Source organism: Chiloscyllium plagiosum, unplaced genomic scaffold (assembly GCF_037043375.1).
Source record: "Chiloscyllium plagiosum isolate Xiang-an unplaced genomic scaffold, Cpla_swu_hap1 HiC_scaffold_2, whole genome shotgun sequence".
NCBI lineage: Eukaryota > Metazoa > Chordata > Chondrichthyes > Orectolobiformes > Hemiscylliidae > Chiloscyllium > Chiloscyllium plagiosum.
The window spans coordinates 152,300,186-152,326,462 of record NW_028270140.1 but is presented as its reverse complement, the minus strand read 5'-3'; the positions used below and the strand labels follow the sequence as shown (position 1 = coordinate 152,326,462).

The following is a 26,277-nucleotide window of genomic DNA, read 5'->3' as shown; positions in this document are numbered from 1 at the left end:
AACTGAACCAGTCCCATTTTCCTGTGTTTGACCCATATCTCTCTCACTCTTTCCGAACCATGTACCGGTCCAAAATGTCTTTTAATTAGGTGGATGTGAGGTGGGTCTTTCATCAGACTGAACCCACTGGTGCATCAGTAGTGAATGAATCCACTCCAACACTCCGAGCAAGTGAATGGTCTCTCCCCATTGTGAACATGTGCAGTGTTGGTGTGCAGTGAGGTGAGATGATTGCCTGAACCCAGTCCCACAGTGAGACCACCAGAGCGGTCTCTCCACAGTGCGAATGTGGTGATGGATCATCAGATGCTGAATGCATTTCTTGCTTTTCCCACAGTCTGAACTTTTAAAAGTTTCTTGTCATAGTGAACATGCTGGTGTCTCAGCAGCTGGGATGATTGAGTGTATCCCTTGCCACACTCTGTGTGGGTGAACGGCCTCTCCCCAGGGTGAACTCACTGTTGTACAGTCAGCTGGGATGATCGCCTGAACCCAGTCCCACAGTGAGAACATTTGAATGGTCTCCCGAATCATCCCCATCAGTGAACACATGTTAATGGGACATCAGTTCTCCAGAACGTTTCCAGCATTGCCTACATCCTGAATATTGAAAAGGTCTCTCCCCCGTGTGAACTCTCCAGTGCCTCCAGACAGACATATACAAAATATTTATTTAATAAAGTCTTCAGTGCTTAATGTGATGTAGATTTAATGAGTGATTTGTGTGAATGAGAGGATTTTATATGGTAAAGTCTACAACAGATGCTTTGAGTTTTATTTCATCTCAGCATGGGTCTTGAAGGCCAGTTGTGATGGAGTTGAGTAAGTTGTTCAGGAAGAAGACCATACGACACAGGAACTGAAGTGGGCTATTCATCCCATCAGGGTCTCGCAGGTACAGTGCTGCTGTGACTGAGGGGTTGGGAGGATATGAAATGAGAACCATTCACAAACAGGAAACTTCAAACAGACATGTCACTGTCATTCCTTTTACCAGGATACGAATATCGTTGTCCTTTCTCTGTGGAAGCAAATGCTTTCCTTTCTGTCTGAGGGAAAAGATGTCAGATGTTGGTGTGACTGTATGTGTTCCAAAGTCTTCACTAACCAGATTAGACCATCCTGGAGCATGTGCTCACTCTGTGTTCCCCACCTGCAGAAGGTGCTGGGCTGGGTTTCACCAGCAATTTCTGTTTTTGTTTCTGATTTCCAGGATCCACCGTTGTTTGTAATTTTTTGATTCACTGCGGTGAGTGTTTGTATTTCAGACTGGAGGGACGTGTGCTGAAACAAGGCTCTTTCTGAGCTATGTGTATGACCTGGCCTCAAGTGGACAGGACAGAATTTCAGTACTTGCAGGTAATATGAAGATCCAAAGTGTAGTGTAATGGAGCAGATCAAACCAACTCAAAACATATCAAGGAGATAGCTTCGATCCTAACTTCTTTCTTGTTTAAATGCAAGTTCAAGGCATTGCACTCGAGATGTGATTCCATTGGTCAAACTATTCACCTTTAACCAAAACTCAATTTATTCTGACATCACAATTTAAATACAAATGAGAAAAAGAATTGGCATTACTTTACCTTCAATAAAATACTGAACAAAATTATATATTATTTAACAACTGCCCATCAACTGCTCCAATACAGCAGCATCGCATAAGCACACACTTGGCAAAGGTAACGTCAACAAAGCAGACCTCCTGTACTTGCAGAGATGAGATTGGAGCAGTTGGGATATTGGTTGCTAGGGGAGGGTCAAAGAGAAATAAGGGTAGAGAGAGTGAAGTGAGGCAGGGCCAGGTGTTAGAGGGTGTAGGGACTGAGCAGAGAGTGAGAACAGATTAGGTAGATTTTTAACATTCATTCAAGGCATGTGGGTCTCGCTGGCAAGGTCTGTATTTGTTCCCCATCCCTAACTGTCCTTGAACTGAGAGGCTTGCTTGGCCATTTCAGAGACAAGGACAGAGTCAGACACATTGCAATCAATCTGTCCTAAAAGGTCACACTGAAGTTTGAAGTGGGATCTGAAGTCACTGGAGGGCAGATGGGGGAAAGGGGGTGGGTTTGCTTCCCTGAAGGACATTAGTGAAACAAGTTTTTTTTTGAGCAACAAATGATGATAATTCAGATGGCCACCATCAGGAAGATAAGGCTTCAATTCCAGATTTATTAATTAAATTCCACAAGTTGCCGTGGTGAGAATTGAACCCCATTTCCCCAGAGCATAAACCTGATCTTCAGGGCCCCCTCAACAGCCCAGCTATGGGAGTCATTTGGGATATGTGACTGGACTCTTTTCCTTGACCAATACAGACCGGCCATAACCAGCTCGAAACAGCAAGGAACGGGCCTGACGATTCAAAAAATCAGAAATGGTTATGGTTCAAGAATCCATCTAGAGCCAGTGACCGAGGAAAGGAGTTTTAATCTTCATTGCTCAGATAATAATCTAAAGAAACCAATTAGATCCCTTTCTGGAATGTTATGAAACAGGGATAGCAAGCCAAACCAAATCCACCTCACTATCACTGGATACACAACACAATGAAAAGAAATCATTCAATGATCCTCAAAATTACTGAATGATTCTGACTGAGACATGGCAAAGAACACATCTTGGACACCAAGTCTACAATTTTAACGAAAATTAACAATTCATTCTGAAGAACAAAACTGAGCACAGATAAACTATAAGGCAATAGCATGTTTTGAGTCAATTTGTAGTTCAGGTTGAGGTTCTGGATGTAGATTTGTTATCTGAGCAAACCAATATCCAAAACTATAAGGCAATCTAATTAATATCTACCACCTAAGCCCAATCTTCATTGATTGTAAACATCCAATCAGACATCTCTCACAAATCTGTGTGCGCACATACACACACATGCGGAGTTAAGATAAAAGAGAAAAATAAAAGAGTTGTGATTTTCCAGTTTGATAACCATTTTACTGATAAACGTCAGGCCTTCATGAAATCCTTGGATGATGAGTTCTCTTACAGGTACATTGGATGTACGTCTTGCTTGAATTCCAAAGTCACTGGTCAATACAGACCGCTTCTGCAGATAGAGCTATAGAATCATGGAGTCCTACAGCACAGAGACAGGCCCTTTCCCCCAAAATGGTCCATGCCCACCAAAATGTCTGTCCACACTAACCCCATTTCCCTGCACTTGGCCCATATCCTACTAATCCTTTCCTGGACACGTATTTACCCAAATGCCTTTTAAATGTTGATAATGTATCCACTTCAACTACTTCCGCTGGCAGCTCATTCCAAGTTTGCAGATGACACTAAGATTGGTGGAGTAGCAGATAGTGAAGGGGACTGTCCGAGAATTCAGCAGAGTATAGATAAATTGGAGAGCTGAGCAGAGAAATGGCAAGTGGAGTTTAATCTGGGCAATTGCGAGGTGATGCATTTTGGAAGGTTCAATTCAAGAGCAAACATTATGGTAAATGGACAAGCCCTGCTGAAAATTAATGCAGAGAGAGATCTGGGTGTTCAGATCCATTGATCCCTGAAGGTTACAATGCAGTTCGATAGAGTGCTCGAGAAGGTATACAGCATGGTTTCCTTTATCAGGCGGGGTATTGAGTACAGGAGTTGGTAGACCATGTTATGGTTGTATAAGATTTTGGTTCGGCCACGTTTGGAATCTTATGTACCCATCTGATCGCCACGTAACCAAAAGTATGTGGATGCTTTGGAGAGAGTGCAAACGAGGTTCACCAGGATATTGTCTGGTATAATGGGGTGCTCGCTATGAAAAGAGGTTGAGCAGATTAGGATTATTTTCATGAGGAAGACAGAGGTTGAGGGGCACCTGACTGAGGTCTACAAAATCACGAGAGGTATAGACAGGGTGGATAGCAAGAAGCTTTTTCCCAGAGTGGGGTCTCAGTTACGAGGAGTCATGAGTTCAAAGTGACAAGGGAAAAGATTTTTTGTTGGGAATTGACGAGACTCACGGCTGGTGTGTTCCTCCCAGGTGCCAGGGTCCATGATGTCTCGGATCGTATCTTTGGGATCCTGAAGGGAGAGGGTGACCAGCCGCAAGTCGTAGTCCATGTAGGTACCAACAACATAGTTAGAAAGAGGGATAGGGATGTAAGGCAGGATTTCAGGGAGCTCGGGTGGAACCTGAGAGCTAGAACAAACAAAGTTGTTATCACTGGTTTGTTACCTGTTCCACGTGATAGCGAGGCAAGGCATAGGGAGCGATATCAGTGGAACAGAGATGCTGTAGGAGGGAGGGTTTCAGGTACTTGGATAATTGGGGCTCATTCTGGGGAAGGTTCGACTTGCACAAACAGGACGATCTTCACTTGAACCAGAGGGGTACTAATATCCTGGGTGGAAAATTAGCTGGTGCTAATCGGGTGGGTTTAAACAGGGGGATGGGAACCTGAGGTGTAGTTCCAGTCGACACGAGAATGAGAGTAGGGAGGACAGGGACAGGATTTCACGGTCACAGGAGTGTGCTGGCAGACAGCAAGCTGGTTAGAAGTGTGTCGACTTCAATGCCGGGAGTATCCGGAATACGGTAGGTGAGGTTGCAGCACCGATGGGTACCTGGGACTTCGATGTTGTGGCCATTTTGGATACATGGATAGACCAGGGTGAGGAAGGGATGTTGCAGGTTTTCAGGATTCAGATCATTCATTAAGAACAGGCAAGGCGGTAAAAGAGGGGGAGGTGTAGCCTTGTTCATCAAGGAAAGTATAATGGCGGCTGAAAGAACTTTTGACAAGGACACGTCTCCTGAGGTAGTATGGGCTGAGGTTAGAAACAGGAGAGAAGAGGTCATACTGCTGGGAGTTTTTTTAATAGGCCTCTGCAGAGTTCCAGGGAGGTGGAGGAGAGGATTGGCAAAGCGATTCTGGGTAGGAGTGAAAGGAACAGGGTGATCATTATGGGGGACTTTAATTTCCCCAACATTGACTGGAAATGCTATAACTCTAGTATGTCGGTTGGATCAGTTTTTGTCCAATGTGTAGAGGAGGATTTCCTGACACAGTACGTCGAGGGGCTGACAAGAGGGGAGGCCAGACTGGATCTGGTGCTTGGTAATGAACCAGGCCAGGTGTTTGATTTACTTGTAAGTGAGCACTTTGGAGAGAGTGACCATAATTCAGTTATGTTTAGTTTAACAATGGAAAGGGATAGGTACATGCCACAAGTCAAGAGTTATCAATGGGGCAAGGGCAATAAGAACACGATTAGTCAAGAATTAGGATGCAGAGAATGGGTTATCAAAATCAGGGGATGGGGACAATGGAAATGTGGAGTTGGTTTAAGGAACAGATATTGCGTGCCCTTGATAGGTATGTCCCTGTCAGGCAGGGAGGAAGTTGTAAGGTAAGGGAACCGTGGTTTACTACAGAAATTTCATCTCTTGTTAAGTGTAAAAAGGAGGCTAATATGTTGATGAGACAAGATGGTTCAGGTGAAGCGATGGAGAGATACAGATTAGCTAGGAAGGATTTAAAGAGAGTTAAGAAGAGCAAAGAGAGGACATGAGCAGTTTTTAGCAGGTAGAATAAAGGAGAACCCGAAATCTTTCTATAGATGTGTGAGGAATAAAAGGATGACTAGGGTAGGAATAGAGCCAGTCAAAGACAGAAGTGGGAAGTTGAGTGTGGACCCTGTGGAGATCAGAGATGTGCGAAATGAACATTTCTCATCGGTTTTCACTCAGGAAAAGGAGAACATTGCAGAGGAGATGAATAAGATACAAGATCAATTCTAGAAAGAGTGAAAGTAGACAAGTCCCCCTGGGCTGGATGGGATTTATCCGAGGATTCTCTGGGAAGTTATGGAGGAGATAGCAGAAGCTTTGGCTTTGATATTCGAGTCATCATTGTCTACAGGTTTAGTACCACAGGACTGGAGGATTGCAAATGTTGTGCCCTTGTTCAAGGAGGGCAGGAGGGATGACCAGGTAATTATAGACCAGTGAGCCTTACTTCTGTTGTAGGAAAGGTTTTGGAAAAGATTATAAGAGATAAGATTTATAATCATCGAGCTGGCAACAATTTGATTTCTGATAGTCAACATGATTTCGTCAAGGTCAGGTCGTGTCTCACAAACCTCATTGAGTGTTTTGAGAAGGTGACCAAGCATGTAGGTGAGGGTAGGGCAGTTGACGTGGTATACATGGACTTCAGTAAAGCCTTTGATAAGGTTCCACATGGTAGGCTGTTGGAGAACATGCAGAGGCATGGGATTGTGGGTGATTTCACAGTTTGAATTAGAAACTGGCTTTCTGAAAGGAGGCAATGAGTGATGGTTGATGGAAAATACTTAGCCTGGAGTCCAGTTACTAGTGGTGTGCCACAACGATCTGTTTTGGGACCACTGCTGTTTGTCATTTTTATAATTTGGAGATGCCAGTGTTGGACTGGGGTGTACAAAGTTAAAAATCACACAAAACCAGTTTATAGTCCAACAGGTTTAATTGGAAGTCATTTTTATAAATGACTTGGGCGTAGGCATAGGTGGATGGGTTAGTAAGTTTGCAGATGACACTAAAGTTGGTGGTGTGGTGAACAGTGTGGAAGAATGCTACAGGTTGCAGGGGGACTTGGATAACTGCAGAACTGGGCTGAGAGGTGACAAATGGGCTTCAATGCAGCAAAATGTGAGGTGATTCACATTGGGAAGAATAACAGGAAGGCAGAGTACTGGGTCAATGGAAAGATTCTTGGTAGTGTGGATGTGCAGAGGGATCTTGGAGTCCATGTACATAGATCCCTGAAAGTTGCCACCCAGGTTGATCGTGCTGTTAAGAAGGCATACCGTGTGTTAGATTTCAGTGGGAGAGGGATTGAGTTCTGCAGCTGCAATGTCATGCTGCAAATATACAAAATGCTAGTGCGGCTGAACTTGGAATATTGTGTACAGTTCTGGTCGCCCCATTACAGGAAGGATGTGGAAGCATTGGAAAAGCTGCAGAAGAGATTTACCAAGATGTTGCCTGGTCTGGAGGGAAGGTCTTAATGAGGAAAGGCTGAGAGACTTTGGTCTGTTCTCATTGGAAAGAAGAAGGCTAAGAGGGGATTTGATAGAGACATACAAGATGATCAGAGGATTAGTTAGGGTAGAAAGTGAGAGTCTTTTTCCTAGGATGATGACATCAGCTTGTACGAGGGGGCATAACTACAAATTGAGGGGTGATCGATTTAAGACAGATTTTAGAGGCAGGGTCTTTACTCAGAGAGTGGGAAGGGTGTGGAATGCCCTACCTGCTAATGTAGTTAACTCAGCCATATTAGGGAGATTTAAACAATCCTTGGATAAGCACATGGATAATGATGTGATAGTGTAGGCAGATGGGCTTAGAATATTTTACAGGTCAACACAACATTGAAGGCCGAAGGGCCTGTTCTGTGCTGTTTTATTCGATGCTCTATGTTCTAAGATTAAGGGAGATATGTGCGGAAGGTTCTTTATGCAGATTGATGGCGAGTGCCTGGAACGGATTGCCAGCGGAGGTGGTAGAGGTGGGCACGATACATTTAAGATGTATCTAGACAGAGACATGAATGGGCAGAGAGCAGAGGGGTACAGATCCTTAGAAAATAGGTGACAGGTTTAGACAAAGATCTGGATCAGTACAGACTTGGAGGGCTGAAGGGCCTGTTCCTGTGCTGTAATTTTCTTTGTTCTTTGGTCCACATCTGGGAAACACCCAACAAATATATGGTTGGAGATGTGGCTCCAGGATTCACACAAGGACCCACAGAACCCATGAAAACGGGCACAAATTTCCTCAGTAGATGATAACACTCATGAGTGAGTAATCACCGATGACAATAACGATGACCTTGAATTAACCTGCATTATTTTTCCAGACCATATTCCAACAGCAAATGTTTCCCTTTTCTTCTCTCATCTTTCGTCAAACAACCTGTTTTTCAAACTTTAATCCTCAACTTTAAAATCACAGTTCCAAACCAAAAGTGAGGATACCAAAAGAGAAGTAGTGATGCTCTCAATGGGAAACATGCTGCTTTTCACTGGGTCACACTGAATGGGAAGATAGTTAGTCCAAAGTGGTCAGGCTGTACAGTGAGGGTGGTACTCTATCACTGCATGTCTGTCCACTGTGTTGATGCTTCACACACTCGATGTTACAGTGTCTGAAATGGATGGTGATTGGTCAGTTCGAGTACAGCCAGTACCTGGGGCCAACGGCTGCTGGGCCTGATTAGACTCTGGAATGCTGGATGACCTTGGATCATTCCTGAAAAACATACAAGGAACATTAATATTCAGAGGAAGTTAATGGCATAATCCCAGGTCACAGTAACAAGAATCCTATCTTTTTGCTTATCCCCTCACAGGTCATGGGTCGGGCTGGCTGCTCCTAGTTGTCCATGAGAAGGTGGTGGGGAACTGTTACTGGATCAAAATCCTGGAAATCCCTCCCTAAGGGCTCTGTGGCTCTTACCTCCAGAACACCGACTGGAGCAGTTCATGAAGGCAGCTCACCACCACCTTCTCAAGGGCAACTGAAGACAGGTAGTCAATGCTGGCCCAATCAGAGATGCTCACGACCGGTAAATGAATAAACAAAATGTTCAGATTTAGACACAAATCACCCATGTCACCCTTGAATAATTCACCACCAGAAACAGCTCTGCCTTGGTACCAGAATGTACCAAAGCACCCAAGGGTCAGCTTTGAGCAACTGGTTACAAGGCAGGGAAGGAGGGTGTTGGAGATGAGGGGAAAATTCCTGCAAGGGCTTCCCATCTGCTGTAACTTTGGAGGATGCTACAGAGCATGGAAATCTTGAAAAGTGGGGGATGATCAGGAAATCACATTCCCACCCAGTGGAAATTCAGCTGCTCGGAGAGCAAGGGGGAAAAATTGGATTCACAAAAAAGTCCCTTTTATCCTCAGCACTCACTGCAAGTGATAACATTCCAATCTTTCCCTCCATAAAACAGCCATTACAACTCAAAGTGACCACTGTGAGAAAAATGGGGAACACTTTCGTTTTACACAAGGATGAATTGTAGATTGATTTGCAGACGAGAGATCACAGATGAACCTGGAGCTGGAGATTTACAAACAGCCAGAAATTGACCAATTCTGCTCAGAAATTATTTACCTGTCATTTACCTCTCACTTTCCCAGTGACTGTTTGAGCAACTTGTAAGAAGGAAAATAACACATTTGGAGCTCATCGGCAGGAGGCTGCATTTTGTCTATGAAAAGGAAATATTCAATACAACCCTGAACTAGAGCATTTCTACTCAGCGAAAGTGAGATCCTCCTGCTCCTCGGATGCTGCCTGACCTGCGGTGCTTTTCCAACACCACACTCTCGACTCAGGCCATTTCCACCACTACTCTCGCGTCAGTCACTGACTATCTCACCTTTTCAAAGGTGTCGTACTCTTGATTTGCTGTGAACACCCTAAAAAGAAAAAAAGATTCATAAATATTTTGTAAAATTATGAACAAATTTGTCACATTGTCTCCACAATTGGAAATGTTTCCCCCCATACACTTTCATCCCTTTATCCTCAAGAACTCTAACTCCTTCTTAAAAACATTCCTTGCTTTGGCCTCAACTGCTTTCAGTGGCAGGGAACTCCACAGGATCACAGTAACTCCAAAGGGATTACTCTCCATGTCAATCCTGAATGGCCTACCCCATATCCTTTGACAGTGACCATTGGTTCTTGTCTCCCCGGTCATCGGAAACATCTCTCCTACATTTACCTCGTCAGCTTTTATTGAAATTTCACACATTTCCCTGAGACCCCCTCATTCTTCCAAACTCCAGTGAATACCATCCAAACCGATCCAATCTCTCTTCATACATCAGCCCTGAAATCCCAGGAGTCTGTCTGAGAAACCTTCATTGCACTCTGTCCAATGCCAGAACATACTTCCTCAGATAAGGGGACCAGAACCGCACCCAATACTCCAGGTGTGGTTTCTCCAAGACCTTGTACAATTACAGCAAGACATTCCTGCTCCTGTATCAAAACTTCTCTCTATGAAGCCAAAATACAACTGACAAGAGATACAGAGGGAGAGGCCATGAAGATAAGGATCAGAATTTAAACTTCTCAGGGTCTTTAGCACTAACGTAACTGAGCTCAGGATTCTGAGGCCTTCAATATGCCTAAGCCATCCTGCCTGTTCAATTTGTTCAGTCAGAGCAAAGACAGGTAATGAGGGCAGTCCCAAAACAGACCAGTGCCTGAACATTGCACTCTCTGCACAGGCCAGAAGAGGAGTCCATGTTACCATTCCTCCCCAAATATAGCTCTGTTACTCAGACTATCTGAGCCACCATGTCTATGCCTTTATCCAGCAAACTCTCGAAAGCCACTTGAATAATAAAGCACACAAGACTATTGTGGTGAACTGCAACTTCCTTTCTGTTCTGTTTGAGAGTCTGTACAAAGTGGGAATGAATGCAAATGATGTGATTTGTTATGATTCTGTCAAATGGGAGTGAATGAAAAGACATTTTAGTGCATTGAGATTCAACAGTGATGGGAGGAAAATGGGAATTGATCCATCAGAGTTCAATAGAATGGGTTTAAATGGATCTCCTTGTGAAACATCCCAATGTTAAATCACTCACAAGAAAGCTCCATCCCAGGCAACATCCTGGTGAATCTCCTGTGCACCCCTCCCTCTGGTTATGTCAGAACCATACTGTTTTATTAAACCCCATTCTCCATGAACCCACCTCCTTTGTTCCTAAAGTTGATGAAAATTATGAAGCAGATGGGCAGGATGAGAAGCATTGGAATGACTGGCAGATATACAGTGGTGGGCTCAGTCCTCTTCACTGGAAAACAGCAAGAACAGCATTATTCAGGAATACCTCCATGTTGCTGTAGTGAAACTTATAGCAGGGTTACACAGCAAGAGGTTAAATGTACAAACACAATGTTCTGCAATGGAGCAAACCAGTTCAACACTCTCACCTGCTGTTTCCCACAGACCAGGAATTTGCTCCCCTCCAAATACTTACCCAATTATCGCCTGAAAGATCACTCTATTAAATTTATTTCCATTGGCCTTTCAGGCCGTGCATTGCAGATCAGAACAACCCCTGAAGGAGGCAACCGCTTAATTCTGTGACTCAGAATATAAGGTTAGATGGATACTTTAAAACATTCTGCAGGGTATTTCCTGGACCCATCCTTGACTCACCAACACAAGGGCACCCATTACTGAGCACTGATCTAACATTCCACCCTGTCCTGTGCCCTACATGTAGGCCAGACCAAGTAAGGAAGGCAGATTTCATACTGTAAAGGACCTGGCTGAGTCAGATGAGCTTTCCCAACTATCAACAGTGGTCACATGTGACCATAAGGTTAGCTTTTCATTCAAATTCCAAATGTTTAAGATTTCATTCATCTTTCACCTTCTGCTGTGGTAGGATTTGAACTCATGGCCCCAGACATGAGTGTCTGGATTAGTTACCCAGTGACAGTAGCAGTATACCACCACCTCCTTTTATAACCTATGTGTGAATGCAGGGTTAGGATCGGTCCCACGTGGCTGTGATGCCTCACACAGTCAGACAGAAACTGGGGAAATGTGCTTGCACTGATGGAACTATTCCTGATGAAGGTGTGAACACTTTCATTGTAACCAAGAGGGACACATTAGTCTGCAGCACCTTCCTGCTCGAGGAGAGGATCTCATTGTCAGTTTAACTTTGGATTGTTTGGGGATTGGACTGAATGTTCTGAGTGTGTCAATGCCTTTCAATACTGACATCAGAATGTACCTAAAAGGATCAACACATCAAATTACATTAACTGTTTAAAAAGTCAAATTTCAAACACAAATGCAAAATACTGCAGATGTTGGAAATTAGAAATAAAAATCAAAATGCTGTAAATACTCAGCAGGCCAGACCTCACCTGCGGAGAGAAACAGGGTTTACATTTTAGTTTCAATGACCAAATCATTAAACATTTGCATAACCTGCTACAGTCTCACTGTACACCCTCTACAGACTGAATACTTTTTAATATCCATTCAATTACAGGATGAGAAGGACATTGGGTAGGGCAGCGTTTATTACCCATCCCTCTTAGTTAAGAATAAACCACATTGCTGTGTGTCTGGAGTCACAAGTAGGCCAGGCCAGGTTAGGATGACAGTTCCCTTCACAAAAGATCATTAGTGAACCAGATGGGTTTTTACAACAATAAACAGTGGTCACATAGTCAGCTTTTCACTCTTACTTTGAGAATTTTATTGATTTCAAATTCCACATCTGCCATGGTAGGATTTGAATCCTTCTGCCCAGAACATTACCTGGGTGTTGGATTAACCATCCATCGATAATACCATCAACTGTTGTCCCCCCACAATGATTTCTTACCATAAACCCACACCTGAGTCTCCTTCTGGATCAGATACTGAGAATCAGGTTCTGACCTGTATTCCACCAGACACAGGTAAGTGTGATTGTCCCTCACTCTCAGCTGGTTTATCCTGGTCGAGGCATTTCCCTCCTCTGGGTTCCCGATGAGCTCATACCGATTTCCATCATGTACAGTTGTCCAAGTTCCCTGTGGTTGGGCTGTAAATGTAACACTGAGACATTTCCCTGAGCAGCTGAGGAAAGGACAAACATCAGAATGGATGAGGCCAATGCCCAGAAGTTCTGAATTCAGTTTGTTACATTTCTTTCAACTTCACAATAAGATGAGTAATTAAACAGCCCACACATATTTCTCACAGGTCTGGACCAGGCTATTATAGTTCTCTCGAGGAATCACCATGATGAAAATCACTCACTCTCAACCCCCTCATTTTGATTTACTCATTCATGGGATACTTTCAGATTAGAAAAAGGACTGAACCCACATGAATTCATTCATTCTGGGCCCAACATCCCTCCCAACTTCACTAAAAATGATTGTTTTTCATTCCCCAGCTCTATATTCCAGTCTGTGCTCCTTCACTCTGTCCTGAAATCCCATTCCAATGATTGAACAGGTGTCTGTGTGAAGGTGAACATTCCTGATATTAACCTGAACATAGTCTTTCACTAATTCCCAACCATAACCTATGTCATGAACACAGTTCGATTGAGGTCTGTTGAAGATTTCCTGCAGCACCGACCACTTCTATGAGTTTTGGGGGATGGTGGTGTTGGGATGCGTGGGGAGGCAGGGGGAGGAATTAGCTCCATGCTGTACCAGCTTTATAAATTAATCATCCTCGGAAAGGAAGAATCTCTCTCCATCTCCATCCTAATGTGAAATGAGTTTCAGATTCACCCACATCCTCTCAGCATCTACTCCCTCAAGACCCCTCAGGATCCTGCAAGTTTCAATAAAGTCACTTCTCAATCTTCAGCAATGAGCAGCCCCCAACTGGCTCTGAACCAATCAGGATGGGAAGGTAACAACACTCTGACATTCTCAGCCAATGAGAGGTAGGGAGGTGGCACTTCACATATTCTTGGCCAATGAGACCTGAAGTTCCACAATGTGCTCACTCAGTAAGGGATTGGAAGGTACTTGCCCTGTCTTGTCTTCAGTCAATGCCAATTATTGGATTGACAACAAGAAGGAGGTCATTTAACCCATTGGGTCCTGATTAGCTCCACATGGAACAATCCAGGTGAGACCCACTCATCTGCTGGATTCACCCTCCAAGCCCTGCCAGTTCACTTCCTTCAAGGGCCTATCAGGTTTAATTCTGAAATCAATGACTGTCTCCACACGCCCCTCTGCTGATGCTGGTGACTGTCAGTTGTCAGCACTCACTGCGTAAACATTTCTCTCTCACATTCTCGATACACCTGTTCTAAAGGAAATGCACAACAGAAATGTGGAGGCTCTTTAAGGAGCACTTGTTGCGAGTGTTGGATAACTTTGTCCCACTGCGACAGGCAAGGAATGGTAAGGTGAAAGAGCCTTGGATGACAAGAGAAGAGGAGCTTCTCATCAAGAGGAAGAAGGAAGCTTACGTAAGGTTGAGGGAGCAAGGATCTGGCACAGCTTTCGAGGATTACAGGGTAGCTAGGGAAGAACTCAAAAATGGACTGAAGAGAACTAGGAGGCGGCACAAAAAAGCCTTGGTGGGAAGGATTAGAGAAAACACAAAGGCATTCTATATTTAGATGAGGAATAGGAGAATGACCAGAGAGAGGGTAGGGCCAATCAGGGATAGTGGAAGGAACTTGTGCCCGGAGTCTGAGGAGGTAGGGGAGGCCCTAAATGAGTTTTTTGCTTCAGTATTCACTCGATATAGGGACCTTGTTGATAATGAGAACACCATGGACCAGGTTAATAGGCTTGAGCAGATTGATGTTAAGAAAGTGGATGTGCTAGAAATTCTGGGAAGCATCAAGAGAGATAAGTGTCCAGGGCCAGATCAGATATATCCAAGGTTACTACGGGAAACAAGGAATGAGATTGATCTCTGAATCCTCACTCTCCATGGGAGTAGTAATGGATGATTGGAGGGAGGCGAATGTTGTTCCTCTACTCAAGAAAAGGAATAGAAAAATCTCTGGGAATTACAAACCTGTCAGTCTGACGTCTGTGGTAAGCAACTTACTGGAAAGGATTTAGGACTATTTGGAAGAACATAGTTTGATTAAAGATTGTCAGCGTGGCTTTGTGAGGGGCAGGTGATGCCTCACAAGCCTGATTGGGTTCTTTGAGGATGTGATGAGATAAATTGATGAAGGTCGAGCAGTGGATGTGGTCTTTATGGATTTCAGTAAGGCATTTGATAGTCGATTAATTCAGACAGTTAGGAGATATGAGATACAGGGAAATGTGGCTGTCTGGATACAAAATTGGCTCGCTGAATGAAGACAGCAAGTGGTAGTGAATGGAAAGTATTCCACCGAGAAGCCAGTGACCAGTGGTGTTCCACAGGGATCTGTTCTTGGGCCTCTGCTCTTTGTAGTTTTTATAAATGACATGAACGAAGACGTATCAGGGTTGGTTTGTAGGTTTACCAATGCCGGTGGTGTTGTAGTGAGTGTAGAGTGCTGTTGGAGGCTACAACAAGCCATTGGCAGATGCAGATCTGGGCTGAGAAGTGGCAGATGGAGTTTAACCTGAATAAATGCGAAGTGGTGCATTTTGGAAGGTCGACTTTGAATGCTGAATACAAAGTTAAAGACAGGAGTCTTGACAGTGTGGAGGAACAGAGGATCTTGGGGTCCATGTCCATAGATCTCTCAATGTTGCCACCCAAGTTGATAGCATTGTGAAGAAGGCATATGGTGTTTTGGTTTTCTTTAACGGGGGTAATTGAGTTTAAGAGTCGCGAGGTTTTGCTGCAGCTCTATAAAATCCTGGTTAGACCACACTTGGAATATTGTGTCCAGTTCTGGGTTGCCTCATTACTGGAAGGATGTAGATGCTTTAGAGAGGATGCAGAGGAGATTTGCCAGGATATTCCCTGGATTGGACGACTTGTCTTATGAAGAGAGGTTGGGTGAGTGACGGCTGAAGGGCCTGTACTGTACTGTTCTGTGTTCTATGTAACATACAAGGCTATGGAGCAAACGCTGGAAAGTTGGACGGGTGCAGACTTAGAGCGATGTTTTTTTTTGTTTTTTTTTAGATTACATTACAGCGTGGAAACAGGCCCTTCGGCCCAACAAGTCCACACCGACCCGCCGAAGCGCAACCCACCCATGCCCCTACATTTACCCCTTACCTAACACTACGGGCAATTTAGCATGGCCAATTCACCTGACCTGCACATTTTTGGACTGTGGGAGGAAACCAGAGCACCCGGAGGAAACCCACGCAGACACGGGGTTTTGTTGGTGTAGACTGCATGGGCTCAAGGGCCTCTTCCATCCTGTCTAATTCTATCATTGTATGGATCAGCCTTCCATATGGTTCCTTCCATAAGGAACAAAAACGGCAATAAGATGTTGTGGGAGTAATCCATAGGACCCATAGCAGTAGCTATATGGTGGGTGCCATGGACCAGGCCACACCCCCTCAAAACATTTCAGGAACTTCGCCCAGACCCTAACTTATTGAGTTGTTTTAAGCAAATGTCAATTGGATAATCCAGGAGAGATGCAGCTGGCCCAACCACTCACTTTTAAACAAAACAGTATTTATTTATACATGAACAAAAGAAAAACACATTTAGAATCCCAGAATTATTTAAAAACCCAATCGCCTCGATTGCAACTGAATGATGCTGTTCCAAATACTTGAAACGTCCCCATAAACACTCTCTTGGCAAAAAAACTACAATCAAACACTGGTTCACACAGGAGAGATGTCAGAGAGAGAGAGAGCGAGAGAGAGGATCAACATGGAACTGTTTCTTTGTCCAGCAACCTCATAAAACTGACTGCTTGCTAAAACCAAACCAAACCAGAAAAAGCTGAGCTGGAATAACTGGCGACTTCCCTTTCATTGCATAATTCTTTTCTGTTCTAATTTGAAAGGCTGATTCCTGAGGCAGTATCTGTTATGTATAATCAAATAGGCCCTAAAACTTCTCTGTTTACAACCCCTCTCAAAAAACCAAGGACAGAATATCCTTGTCAAAGGAGCAGTATTGTCACAGTGGGGACGGGAATAAATCAGCAGATAGTAAGGGCATGTAACAGAAGCAGTACATTAATCATGGGTGGCTTTAATCTTCATGCATATTGGGATAGTCAGATTATCAGAGGGAGCCATGAGGAAGAATTCAGAGACATATTGAAGGCAGTCTCCGAGAACAATGTGCTGTGGATCCAACCAGGGATCAGGCTAGTTTGGGTTTGGTGATGTGTCATGATTCAGGTTTAATAAACAATGCCAGAGTGAGAAATACCCTGGAATCTGTCACCATAACACGATAGAATTTAATACTCAGTTTGAGGAGGAGGAGCTTTAGTTGGCAGTAACTGTGCTTAGCTTATTGAAGGGAATGAGGGCAGAACTGGCTGGAGTGAGCTGTAGGAGCAGGATAGCAGCAAAAACAGCTGAGGAACAACGGCAGACTTGGAACAAAATAGTTCATGGCTCCACAGCAAAGGGACAATCCAGTGAGAAGAAGCATTCTGGGAAGTGGATAAGCCAATCAGGGTTAACCAGGGAAGTTCAGTATAGTATCGAGTTGAAAGAAGGAACATTTAACGTGACAAATACTAATGGTAAACCAAAGAGATTTTAACAACCAACAAAAGATGACCAAATTGTAATAAAGTCAGAGAAAATACACTCTGAGTGTAAACTTGCAAGTAAAATCATGAGAGAGAGAGAGAGTGAGAGAGCAAATACTTAAAAAGGAAGAAAAGGGCCAGAGTGACCACAGACCCCTTCGAGAGTAAGGGCTGGGAAATAATCATCAGGAACCAAGAAATGGGAGAGGAGCTGAATAAATCGTTTTTAGCAGTTTCCACAGTAAAAGGCATGAAATGCATCCCAAACTTAATAACTATTCAAGGGCAAAAGGACAAGAATAAATACAATAAATACAAGTATGCTGTTTTGGAAATTGTAGGGAGTGATGGGCTCTCAGAGGAAGCAGCACGGACAGCCAACTTTCTGGGACTGAGACTGGCTCGACTGTAACGGGGGGTAGGTCAGGTTCCAAGTGAGTCTCTAGTCAGAGGCACAGATGGTCGTTTCAGTGGCCTGCAGTGAGATATCAGAATGGTGTCTTGCCTCCTCAGTGCCAAGGTCAAGACTGTCTCGGAGAGGGTGCAGAATATTCTTAAAGGGAAGGGGGGGACCAACAGGAGGTCGTTGTACACATTAGAACCAATGAGATAGGAAGAGAAAAAGATTGGATTGTGAGGAGAGAATATAGTAAGATAGGCAGGAGACTAAAAAGTAGGTCCTTGAGTACAGTAATATTTGGATTATTCCTGGTACCATGTGCAAGTGATCATACGTATAGGAGGATAAAGCAGATAAATGATTGGCTGAGAAGCTGGTATAGGGGAGAATACAAACTTTCAGATCATTAGAATCTCTTCTGGGGTAGAAGTGTCCTTTATAAGAAAGACGAGTTGAAGCTGTACAGGAAGGAGAGATTTACTGGAGCCAACCAGGATGGAGGTGAAAGGTGAGGGTTGTGGGGGATTGCAGGGTGAAGTTCATAAAATCATGTGGGGCATGGATGGGGTGAATGGTCAAGGTCTTTTCCCCAGGGTACGGGAGCCCAAAACTAGAGGGCAGAGGTTTAATGGGATAGGGGAAAGATTTAAATGGGACCTTTTACATGCAGCGGGTGATGCCTGTATGAATAGGAGGGTTTAGAAGGATAAGGGCCAAGTGCTGTTAAATGAGACTGGATTAATTAGGATATCTGGTTGCCGGGGATGAGTTGGGCTGAAGGGTCTGTTTCCATGCTGTACATGTCTGTATGTCTAATAACTATCATGACAGAAAAACCGCGAAGGAAACTGATGGAGTTAAAGACCAACTGGTCCCCTGGACCTGACTGGATGAATCTAGAGTATTAAAGGAATTATTGAAGAGACAATAAACGCACAGGTGTTCACCTTCCAAGAATCTTTGGAAAGGTCCCAGAGAATTGGAAATCTCCTAAAGTAACACTCTTGTGTTTCAAGGAAAGGAGACAGAAAACAAAGTTACCCAATGTGTCCATCATTTGGAGTTCTGAAGCAATGTGGTCTCACTGGGGATGGCGGATGTTTCCTTTCAAGATGGCAGGAAAAAAGAAGGGACTGCATCAGGCAGCAGGCTGGATATAGTTTACTGGCACATTGCTACAAGGTTTCCATCAACTACAGTAACAAACATCTGGTTAGACTCTGAAGGTCACTGTGTGGATAGCTGAGTACAATACATGATGCGTTGCTGGAAAAGCGCAGCAGGTCAGGCAGCATCCAAGGAGCAGGAGAATCGACGTTTCGAGCATGAGCCCTTCTTCAGGAATCTTCTTCTTGAAGAAGGGCTCATGCCCGAAATGTCGATTCTCCTGCTCCTTGGATGCTGCCTGACCTGCTGCACTTTTCCAGCAACACATTTTCAGCTCTGATCTTCAGCATCTGCAGTCCTCACTTTCTCCTACAATACATGATGGAATGCCCTGCAAATTGGGAGAAGGAGAGTGAGAATTGGGGGCGTAATTTGAGATCAGCAAAAGATTTGAGATTAAGACATCAGCAAAAATGAAAGTGAAAAAATGGGGATGCAGAAAATTAGAAATAAAAAGAAGGTGCTGGAGAAGCTCAGCAGGTCTGGCATCCTATGTGGAGTCAGAAACAGAGTTAACATTTCAGGCCAATAACTTTCCATCAGATATGTTGCTCCAAGTGCTGTGTTTGAAGCAAATTAAGCATTTCCACGGCATAGTCTTGGCAATCTCATCAGGGAAATAGACAAGGCATTTTTCCTGGTGTGGGAAAGTTTAGAACTAGAGGGCATAAGTTTAGGCTGAGAGGGGAAACATTTAAAATGGACATAAGGGGAAACTTTTTCACGCTGAAGGTGGTGCGTGTATGGAATGAGATGTCAGAGGAAGTGGTGGAGGCTGGTACAATTACAAAATTTAAAAGGCATCTGGATAGGTATATGAATAGGAAGGGTTTAGAGAGACATGGCCCAAGCACTGGCAAAAGGGACGAGATTAATTTAGGAAATCTGGTCAGCATGGATGAGTTGGACCGAAGGGTCTGTTTTCGTGCTGTACATCTCTATGACTCTGTAAAGCAACTAGCTAATGACTGTTATTGGGAAAATGTGAGATCAAAACTAAGGATGTCTTGGCAGAACATTTAGAAATGTATAATATGAGCAAGCAGAGTCAACATGACTTCATAAAGGAGAAATTATCTTGAATTCTTTGAGGTGGTGACAAGTTGGATAGATAAAGGGGAATCGGTGGATGTTTCATATGTTTTTAAAATATATTTCAGAAGGTGCAACACATTAAACTCCTTAATGCGATTAGATTCTATGGTGCTGGTGGTAGTATACGAACGTGGATAGAGAATTGACTAACTGTTAGAAAACAGAGAGTTGGGATAAGACGGGAGTAGTAACCAGCCAGCAAACTGTAATTAGTGGTGTATCACAGAATCTGAGATGAGGCCACATTTATTAAAATATACATTAATGATTTGGATGAGGTCAGTGAATGTACTGGAGCCAAGTTTGCTGATGACAAAAATGTAGGTGAGAAGGCAAGTGATGAGGATGAAATAAAGAAGCTGCAGAGAGATGTCGACAGGTTAAATAAGTGGGAAAAACATGGCAGTTGGAATATAATATGGAAAATGTAAGGTTATACATTTGGCACAAAGAATAGAGAGGCTGAATATTAGTGAAACAGAGAAAGCCTGCAGAAAGTTACACAACAGAGAATATGGAAGTTTCACAAAAACATTCAGCAGACAGTAGGGAAGGTCAATGGAATGCTGACCTTTATTTCAAATGGAATAGAATTTTAAAGTGGGGAGGTTTTACCAGACACTAGTTAGTTCACAGCTGGAATATTGTGGATAGTTTTGGTCCCTTATCAAAGGAAAGTGGAACTGGCATTGGAGGCAGTCCAGAGAAGATTCAATTAGTTGATGCCAGGTAGGGAGGGGCTGTCTTATGGGCAGTGTTTGACAAGATTGAGCCTGTGCTTGATGGATTACAGAAGAATGACAAGTGACCACATTGAGACATTAAAGATGCTTCGGGTGCTTGATAAGGTGGGTGCAGCGTGGTTGTCCCCCTTGTGAGGAACAGAGGGCATCAGCTCAGAATGAGGGGTTACACATTTCAGATGAGAGGAAAGTTTTCTCTAAGAGGGTAGTGAATCTCTGGTCTACTTTACCACAGACAGCAGTTAATGTTGGGTCATTAAGTATAGCCAAGGCTGAGATAGACAAATGTTTAATCAGTCACGGAATCGAGGTTTGTGAAGATAAAGCAAGAATGGGGAATTGACGTTTATCATCTCAGTCATGATCTCACTGAATGTGGAACAGACTCAATGGGCTGAATGGCCTTCTTCTGTTCCTATGTCTTATGGGCTACCTGCCTCAGTTCTGAACACCTCCATTTCTGAAATCTGTAAATCCCATTTGCTTTTCCAACCACATTCTTAATATGTCCTGACATCTTTAAAACCCGATGCACTCTGACCACCGACTTCCTTTATCCAGATCCATCCTTGAGATCCCTGTCATTGACTCCATATTGCCCATAGGGAACATGGAACCAGGTGGATCTTGGAGCTTGCATCCTTGATGATGTTTTCTCTGCTCCCTACCTCAGAACACTGAAGCCAGTTTGAGCACAACAAATTAGGGAGTTGATGGGAGACTGTGGGAAGTTTCAGACACAGTGATGGAATGGTCCATAAATCCCAGCCTCATCTCTCTCTCTTTCTTCTTCTCACTGTCTCCTGCCTGAGACCAACTGAAAGAGCCCAAGAGAAGGAGCCAACCCGAGAGCTCCCGGTCCAGGTGGACCCTGTTCCCATTGAGCTATCGGGGCATTGACACCATCCAAACATTGTTCCTTACCTTCAACTTCCAGCTTTGTTGGAAACGTTGTTTGAAAACTATCAATATTGAGATCCACACAACACAGATAGGAACCAGCATCCTCCTGGCTCAGTCCCTCCATCATTATTGAGACATTGTTGTCGGTGAGGTCTCCCACGAATCTGAATCGATTTCCACCGTACCGCTGTATCACATTCTCACACAGCTCACCCTGGGAATGCTCTGGATCAGAATATGTACACTTAAAGATAGCACCTGTGCGAGATTTAATCCATATCACGGAGCCGGTGAGTGTGGGGTGAGTGTCAGGGTGGGTGAAGCTGCAGGATAAGACAGTGGAGCCCACTTCCTCAGCCCTCACTCCATCCGCGACTGTCATTGACCAACCATTAACAGAAACCACTGTGAGGGGGGAGAGAGCGAGGGAGATAGAGTATGAACGCAGCCCGGGGACAGATATCAGTGTGTGGAACTGAAACTTGGAGACTCTATTTGGAGTGTGTTATTTAGTGAGAATGTGATAGTGAGAGTGTGACTAAATATTTAGTTATTTAGTTATTGATTTCAGCTATAATGAGAGGTAGTGAACAAATAGTAATGTAAATTCATGAGCAATCCAATACACTGGGGATAGAGTTTCAGTTCCCACCATGGCAGCTGCTGGAAATTCAATTCAGTTATTACATCAGGAATTATACATCAGTCTAATGGGAACCATGAAACCATGATCAATTGTTGGAAAAAATCCATCTGGTTCACTGATGTTCTTTAGAAAAGAGAAATACCATCCTTACCCAGTCTGACCTGCATGTGACTCCAGTCCCACTGCAACAGATTCAACTCTGAAACTCCCACATCAATGGCAAAGGGAGACACTGAGTTGGACAAAACCCAGTGCAAAATGTGAAAAGAAAGTTACAGAGATGTGCAGCATAGAAACAGACCCTTCAGTCCAACTTGCCCATGCCCATCAGATATCCTGAATAAAATCTTGTCCCATTTGCCATATTTGCCAATGCCCCTCAGATCCCTTCCTATTAATATACCATCCAGATGCCTTTTAAATATTATAATTATACCAGCCTCTACCACATCCCCTGGCAGTTCATTCCATTCACACACCACAGTCTGCATGAAAACGTTGTCCCTTCGGTCCCTTTTAAATCTTTCCCCTTCCACCTTAAACCTGTGCTCTCTAGATTTGGACGCCCGTACCCTGGAGAAAAGACCTTGACTATTTATCCTGTCTGAATCCATGATTTTATAAACATCTATAAGGTCACCCCTCAGCCACCAACACTCCACGGAATCTTGCTCCAGCTTATTCAGTTTCGCCCACAACTCAAGCCCTCCAGCCCTGGAATCACTCTCCTCAATCTTTTCTGAACCCTTTTGAGTTTTTCAGCATCTTTCCTATAGCAGGGAGGCCAGAAATGAATGCAGTATTCCAAAAGTGGTCTAACCAGCATCCTGTACAGCCATGACAAGACCTCCTAATTCCTGCACACCAAGTTCTCTTTGTTTGGCAACACTCCCCAGTACCTTACCAGTCAGTGTATAAGTCCTGCCCTGATTTGTTTTACCAAAATGCAACACCTCAAAGTTATCTAAGTTAAACTCCATCTGCCACTCCTCAGCCCATTGGCCCATCTGATCAAAGTCCCATTCTTCACTGAGATAACCCTCTTTGCTGTCAACTACACCTCCAATTTTGGTGTCATCTGGAAACTTACTGACCATTTCTCTGATATTCACATCCAAGCCATTTATATAAATGACAATAAGCAGTGGATCCAGCACCGATCCTTGCAGCACACTGCTGGGTACAGGCCTCCAGTCTAAAAAGCAATCTTGCACCACCACACTCTGTGTCCTATCTTCAAGCCAGTTATGTATCTAAATGGCTAGTTCCCCCTGTATTCCATGTGATCTAACCTTGTTAACGAGTCTATCATGTAGTATTACAGTGGTGGAAAGGACGATGGATGAGGACTTGCCATCTGAGGTAGTTTGGGCTGAGGTTCGGAATAGGAAAGGTGAGGTCACCCTGTTAGGAGTCTTTTACAGGCCTCCCAATAGTCCTAGAAACGTAGAAGAAAGGATAGGGAAGGTGATTCAGGAGATGAGTGACAGTAATAGGGTGGTGGTTATGGGGGACTTTAACTTTCCTGATATTGATTGGGAAAGCTATAGCTCAAGTTCGTTAGATGGGTCAGTGTTTGTTCAATGTGTGCAGGAGAGTTTCCTGACACAATATGTAGACAGGCCAACAAGAGGTGAGGCCATACTGGATTTGGTTCTGGGTAACGAACCAGGCCAGGTGTTAGAATTAGAGGTAGGTGAGCACTTTGGGGATAGTGACCATAATTCGGTGATTTTTACTCTCGTGATGGAGAGGGATAAGTGTGTACTACAGGGCAAGAGTTATAGCTGGGGTCAGGGAAATTATGATGCGGTGAGGCATGACTTAGGATGTGTGGCTTGGAAAAGTAGACTCCAAGGCAAGAGTGTAAATGATATGTGGAGCTTGTTCAAGGAGCAACTATTGAATGTCCTTGATAATTATGTACCTGTCAGGCAGGGAGGAAAGGGTCGTGCGAGGGAGCCGTGGTTTAATAAGGAATTGGAATCCCTTGTTAAATGGAAGAGGGCGGCCTATCTCAAGATGAGACGTGAAGGTTCAATTGGGGCGATTGAGAGTTATAGGGTAGCCAGGAAGGACCTGAAGAGAGAGCTAAGAGCAGCAAGGAGGGGACATGAAAGGTCCTTAGTCGGTAGGATTAGGGAAAACCCTAAGGCTTTCTATAGGTATGTTAGGAATAAAAGAATGACTAGGGTAGGAATAGGTCCAGTCAAGGATAGCAGTGGGAAGTTGCGTGTGGAGGCGGAAGAGATTGGGGAGACACTGAATGAATACTTTTCTTCAGTATTTACTCAGGAACAGGGCATTGTCGTCGATGTGAATACTGAGTCACAAATAAGTAGAATGGATGGCTTTGAGGTATGTAGAGAAGAGGTGTTGGAAATCCTGGAAAAGGTGAAAATAGATAAGTCCCCTGGGCCTGATGGCATTTATCCTAGGATTCTCTGGGAAGCAAGGGAGGAGATTGCAGAGCCATTGGCCTTGATTTTTATGTCCTCTTTGTCTACAGGAGTAGTGCCAGAAGACTGGAGGATAGCAAATGTGGTTCCCTTGTTCAAAAAGGGGAGTAGGGATAACCCTAGTAACTATAGGCCGGTGAGACTCACTTCTGTTGTGGGCAAAGTCTTAGAGAGAATTGTAAGGGATAGGATTTATGCACATCTGGATAGGAATAATGTGATCAAGGATAGTCAGCATGGTTTTGTGAAGGGCAGGTCGTGCCTCACAAACCTTATTGAATTCTTTGAAAAGGTGACGAAGGAGGTTGATGAGGGGAAAGCGGTAGATGTGGTATATATGGATTTTAGTAAGGCGTTTGATAAGGTTCCCCATGGTAGGCTACTGCAGAAAATACGGAGATATGGCATTGAGGGTGAGTTGGAGGTTTGGATTAGGAATTGGCTGGATGGAAGAAGACAGAGGGTAGTAGTTGATGGCAAAGTTTCTTCATGGAGTGCCGTCACTAGCGGTGTTCCGCAAGGATCTGTTTTGGGACCATTGCTGTTTGTCATTTTTATAAATGACCTGGAAGAGGGGTTAGAAGGTTGGGTGAGCAAGTTTGCGGATGATACGAAAGTCGGAGGAGTTGTTGACAGTGAGGAAGGATGTGGCAGGTTACAGCAGGATATAGAGAAGCTGCAGAGCTGGGCAGAAAGGTGGCAAATGGAATTCAATGTAGCTAAATGTGAGGTGATTCACTTTGGGAAGAATAACAAAAAGATGGGGTACTGGGCTAATGGTCGGATACTTGGTAGTGTGGATGAGCAGAGGGATCTTGGTGTCCATGTACACAGATCTCTGAAAGTTGCCACCCAGGTAAATAGTGCGGTGAGGAAGGCATATGGCGTACTGGCTTTTATTGGTAGAGGAATTGAGTTCCGGAGTCCTGAGGTCATGATGCAGTTGTATAAAACTCTGGTGCGGCCGCATCTGGAATATTGTGTGCAGTTTTGGTCGCCATACTATAGGAAGGATGTGGAGGCACTGGAACGGGTGCAGAGGAGGTTTACCAGGATGTTGCCTGGTATGGAAGGAAGATCGTATGAGGATAGACTGAGGCACTTGGGGCTGTTTTCATTAGAGAAAAGAAGGTTTAGGGGTGACTTGATTGAGGTGTACAAGATGATTAGGGGGTTAGATAGGGTTGACAGTGTGAACCTTTTCCCGCGTATGGAGTCGGGTATTACAAGGGGGCATAGCTTTAAATTAAGGGGGGGTAGATATAGGACTGAAGTTAGGGGTAGGTTCTTCACTCAGCGAGTCGTAAGTTCATGGAATGCCCTGCCAGCAGCAGTGGTGGACTCTCCCTCTTTATGGGCATTTAAGCGGGCATTGGATATGTATATGGAGGATAGTGGGTTAGTATAGGTTAGGTGGGCTTGGATCGGCGCAACATCGAGGGCCAAAAGGCCTGTACTGCGCTGTATTCTTCTATGTTCTATGTTCTATGTTCTAACCCTGTCAAATACCTTGCTGAAGTGCATTTAGGCCATGTCCACCACTCTCCATTCATCAACCATCTTCATCACTCCTTCCTAAAACTCAATGAGTCATGCTCTGTCTGAACATGTCCTACTGATCCACACATTGTCAGGAGCTATTCAAATGTACAAGAATCCCAATAGGATGACCCCGACACCCAAAGTGCCTGACAGACTGCTACGCAG

The 26,277-nt window shown here is 44.1% G+C and overlaps 1 protein-coding gene across 1 annotated transcript in view; it reads right to left on the bottom strand.

Moving 5' to 3' along the window:
- Positions 1-7,938: 7,938 nt before the first annotated feature.
- The window catches only part of LOC148152021 (uncharacterized), a 48,494-nt gene continuing 30,155 nt past the window's right edge, over positions 7,939-26,277 (bottom strand). Inside the window, exons 4-7 of the mRNA XM_087974892.1 lie at positions 21,487-21,870; positions 10,729-10,830; positions 9,396-9,435; positions 7,939-8,254 (exon numbers count right to left, since the gene is read on the bottom strand). Of these exons, the coding sequence (XP_087831018.1) occupies positions 8,128-8,254; positions 9,396-9,435; positions 10,729-10,830; positions 21,487-21,870 (653 nt within the window). The 3' untranslated portion in view covers positions 7,939-8,127. The remainder of the gene's footprint in view (positions 8,255-9,395; positions 9,436-10,728; positions 10,831-21,486; positions 21,871-26,277) is intronic.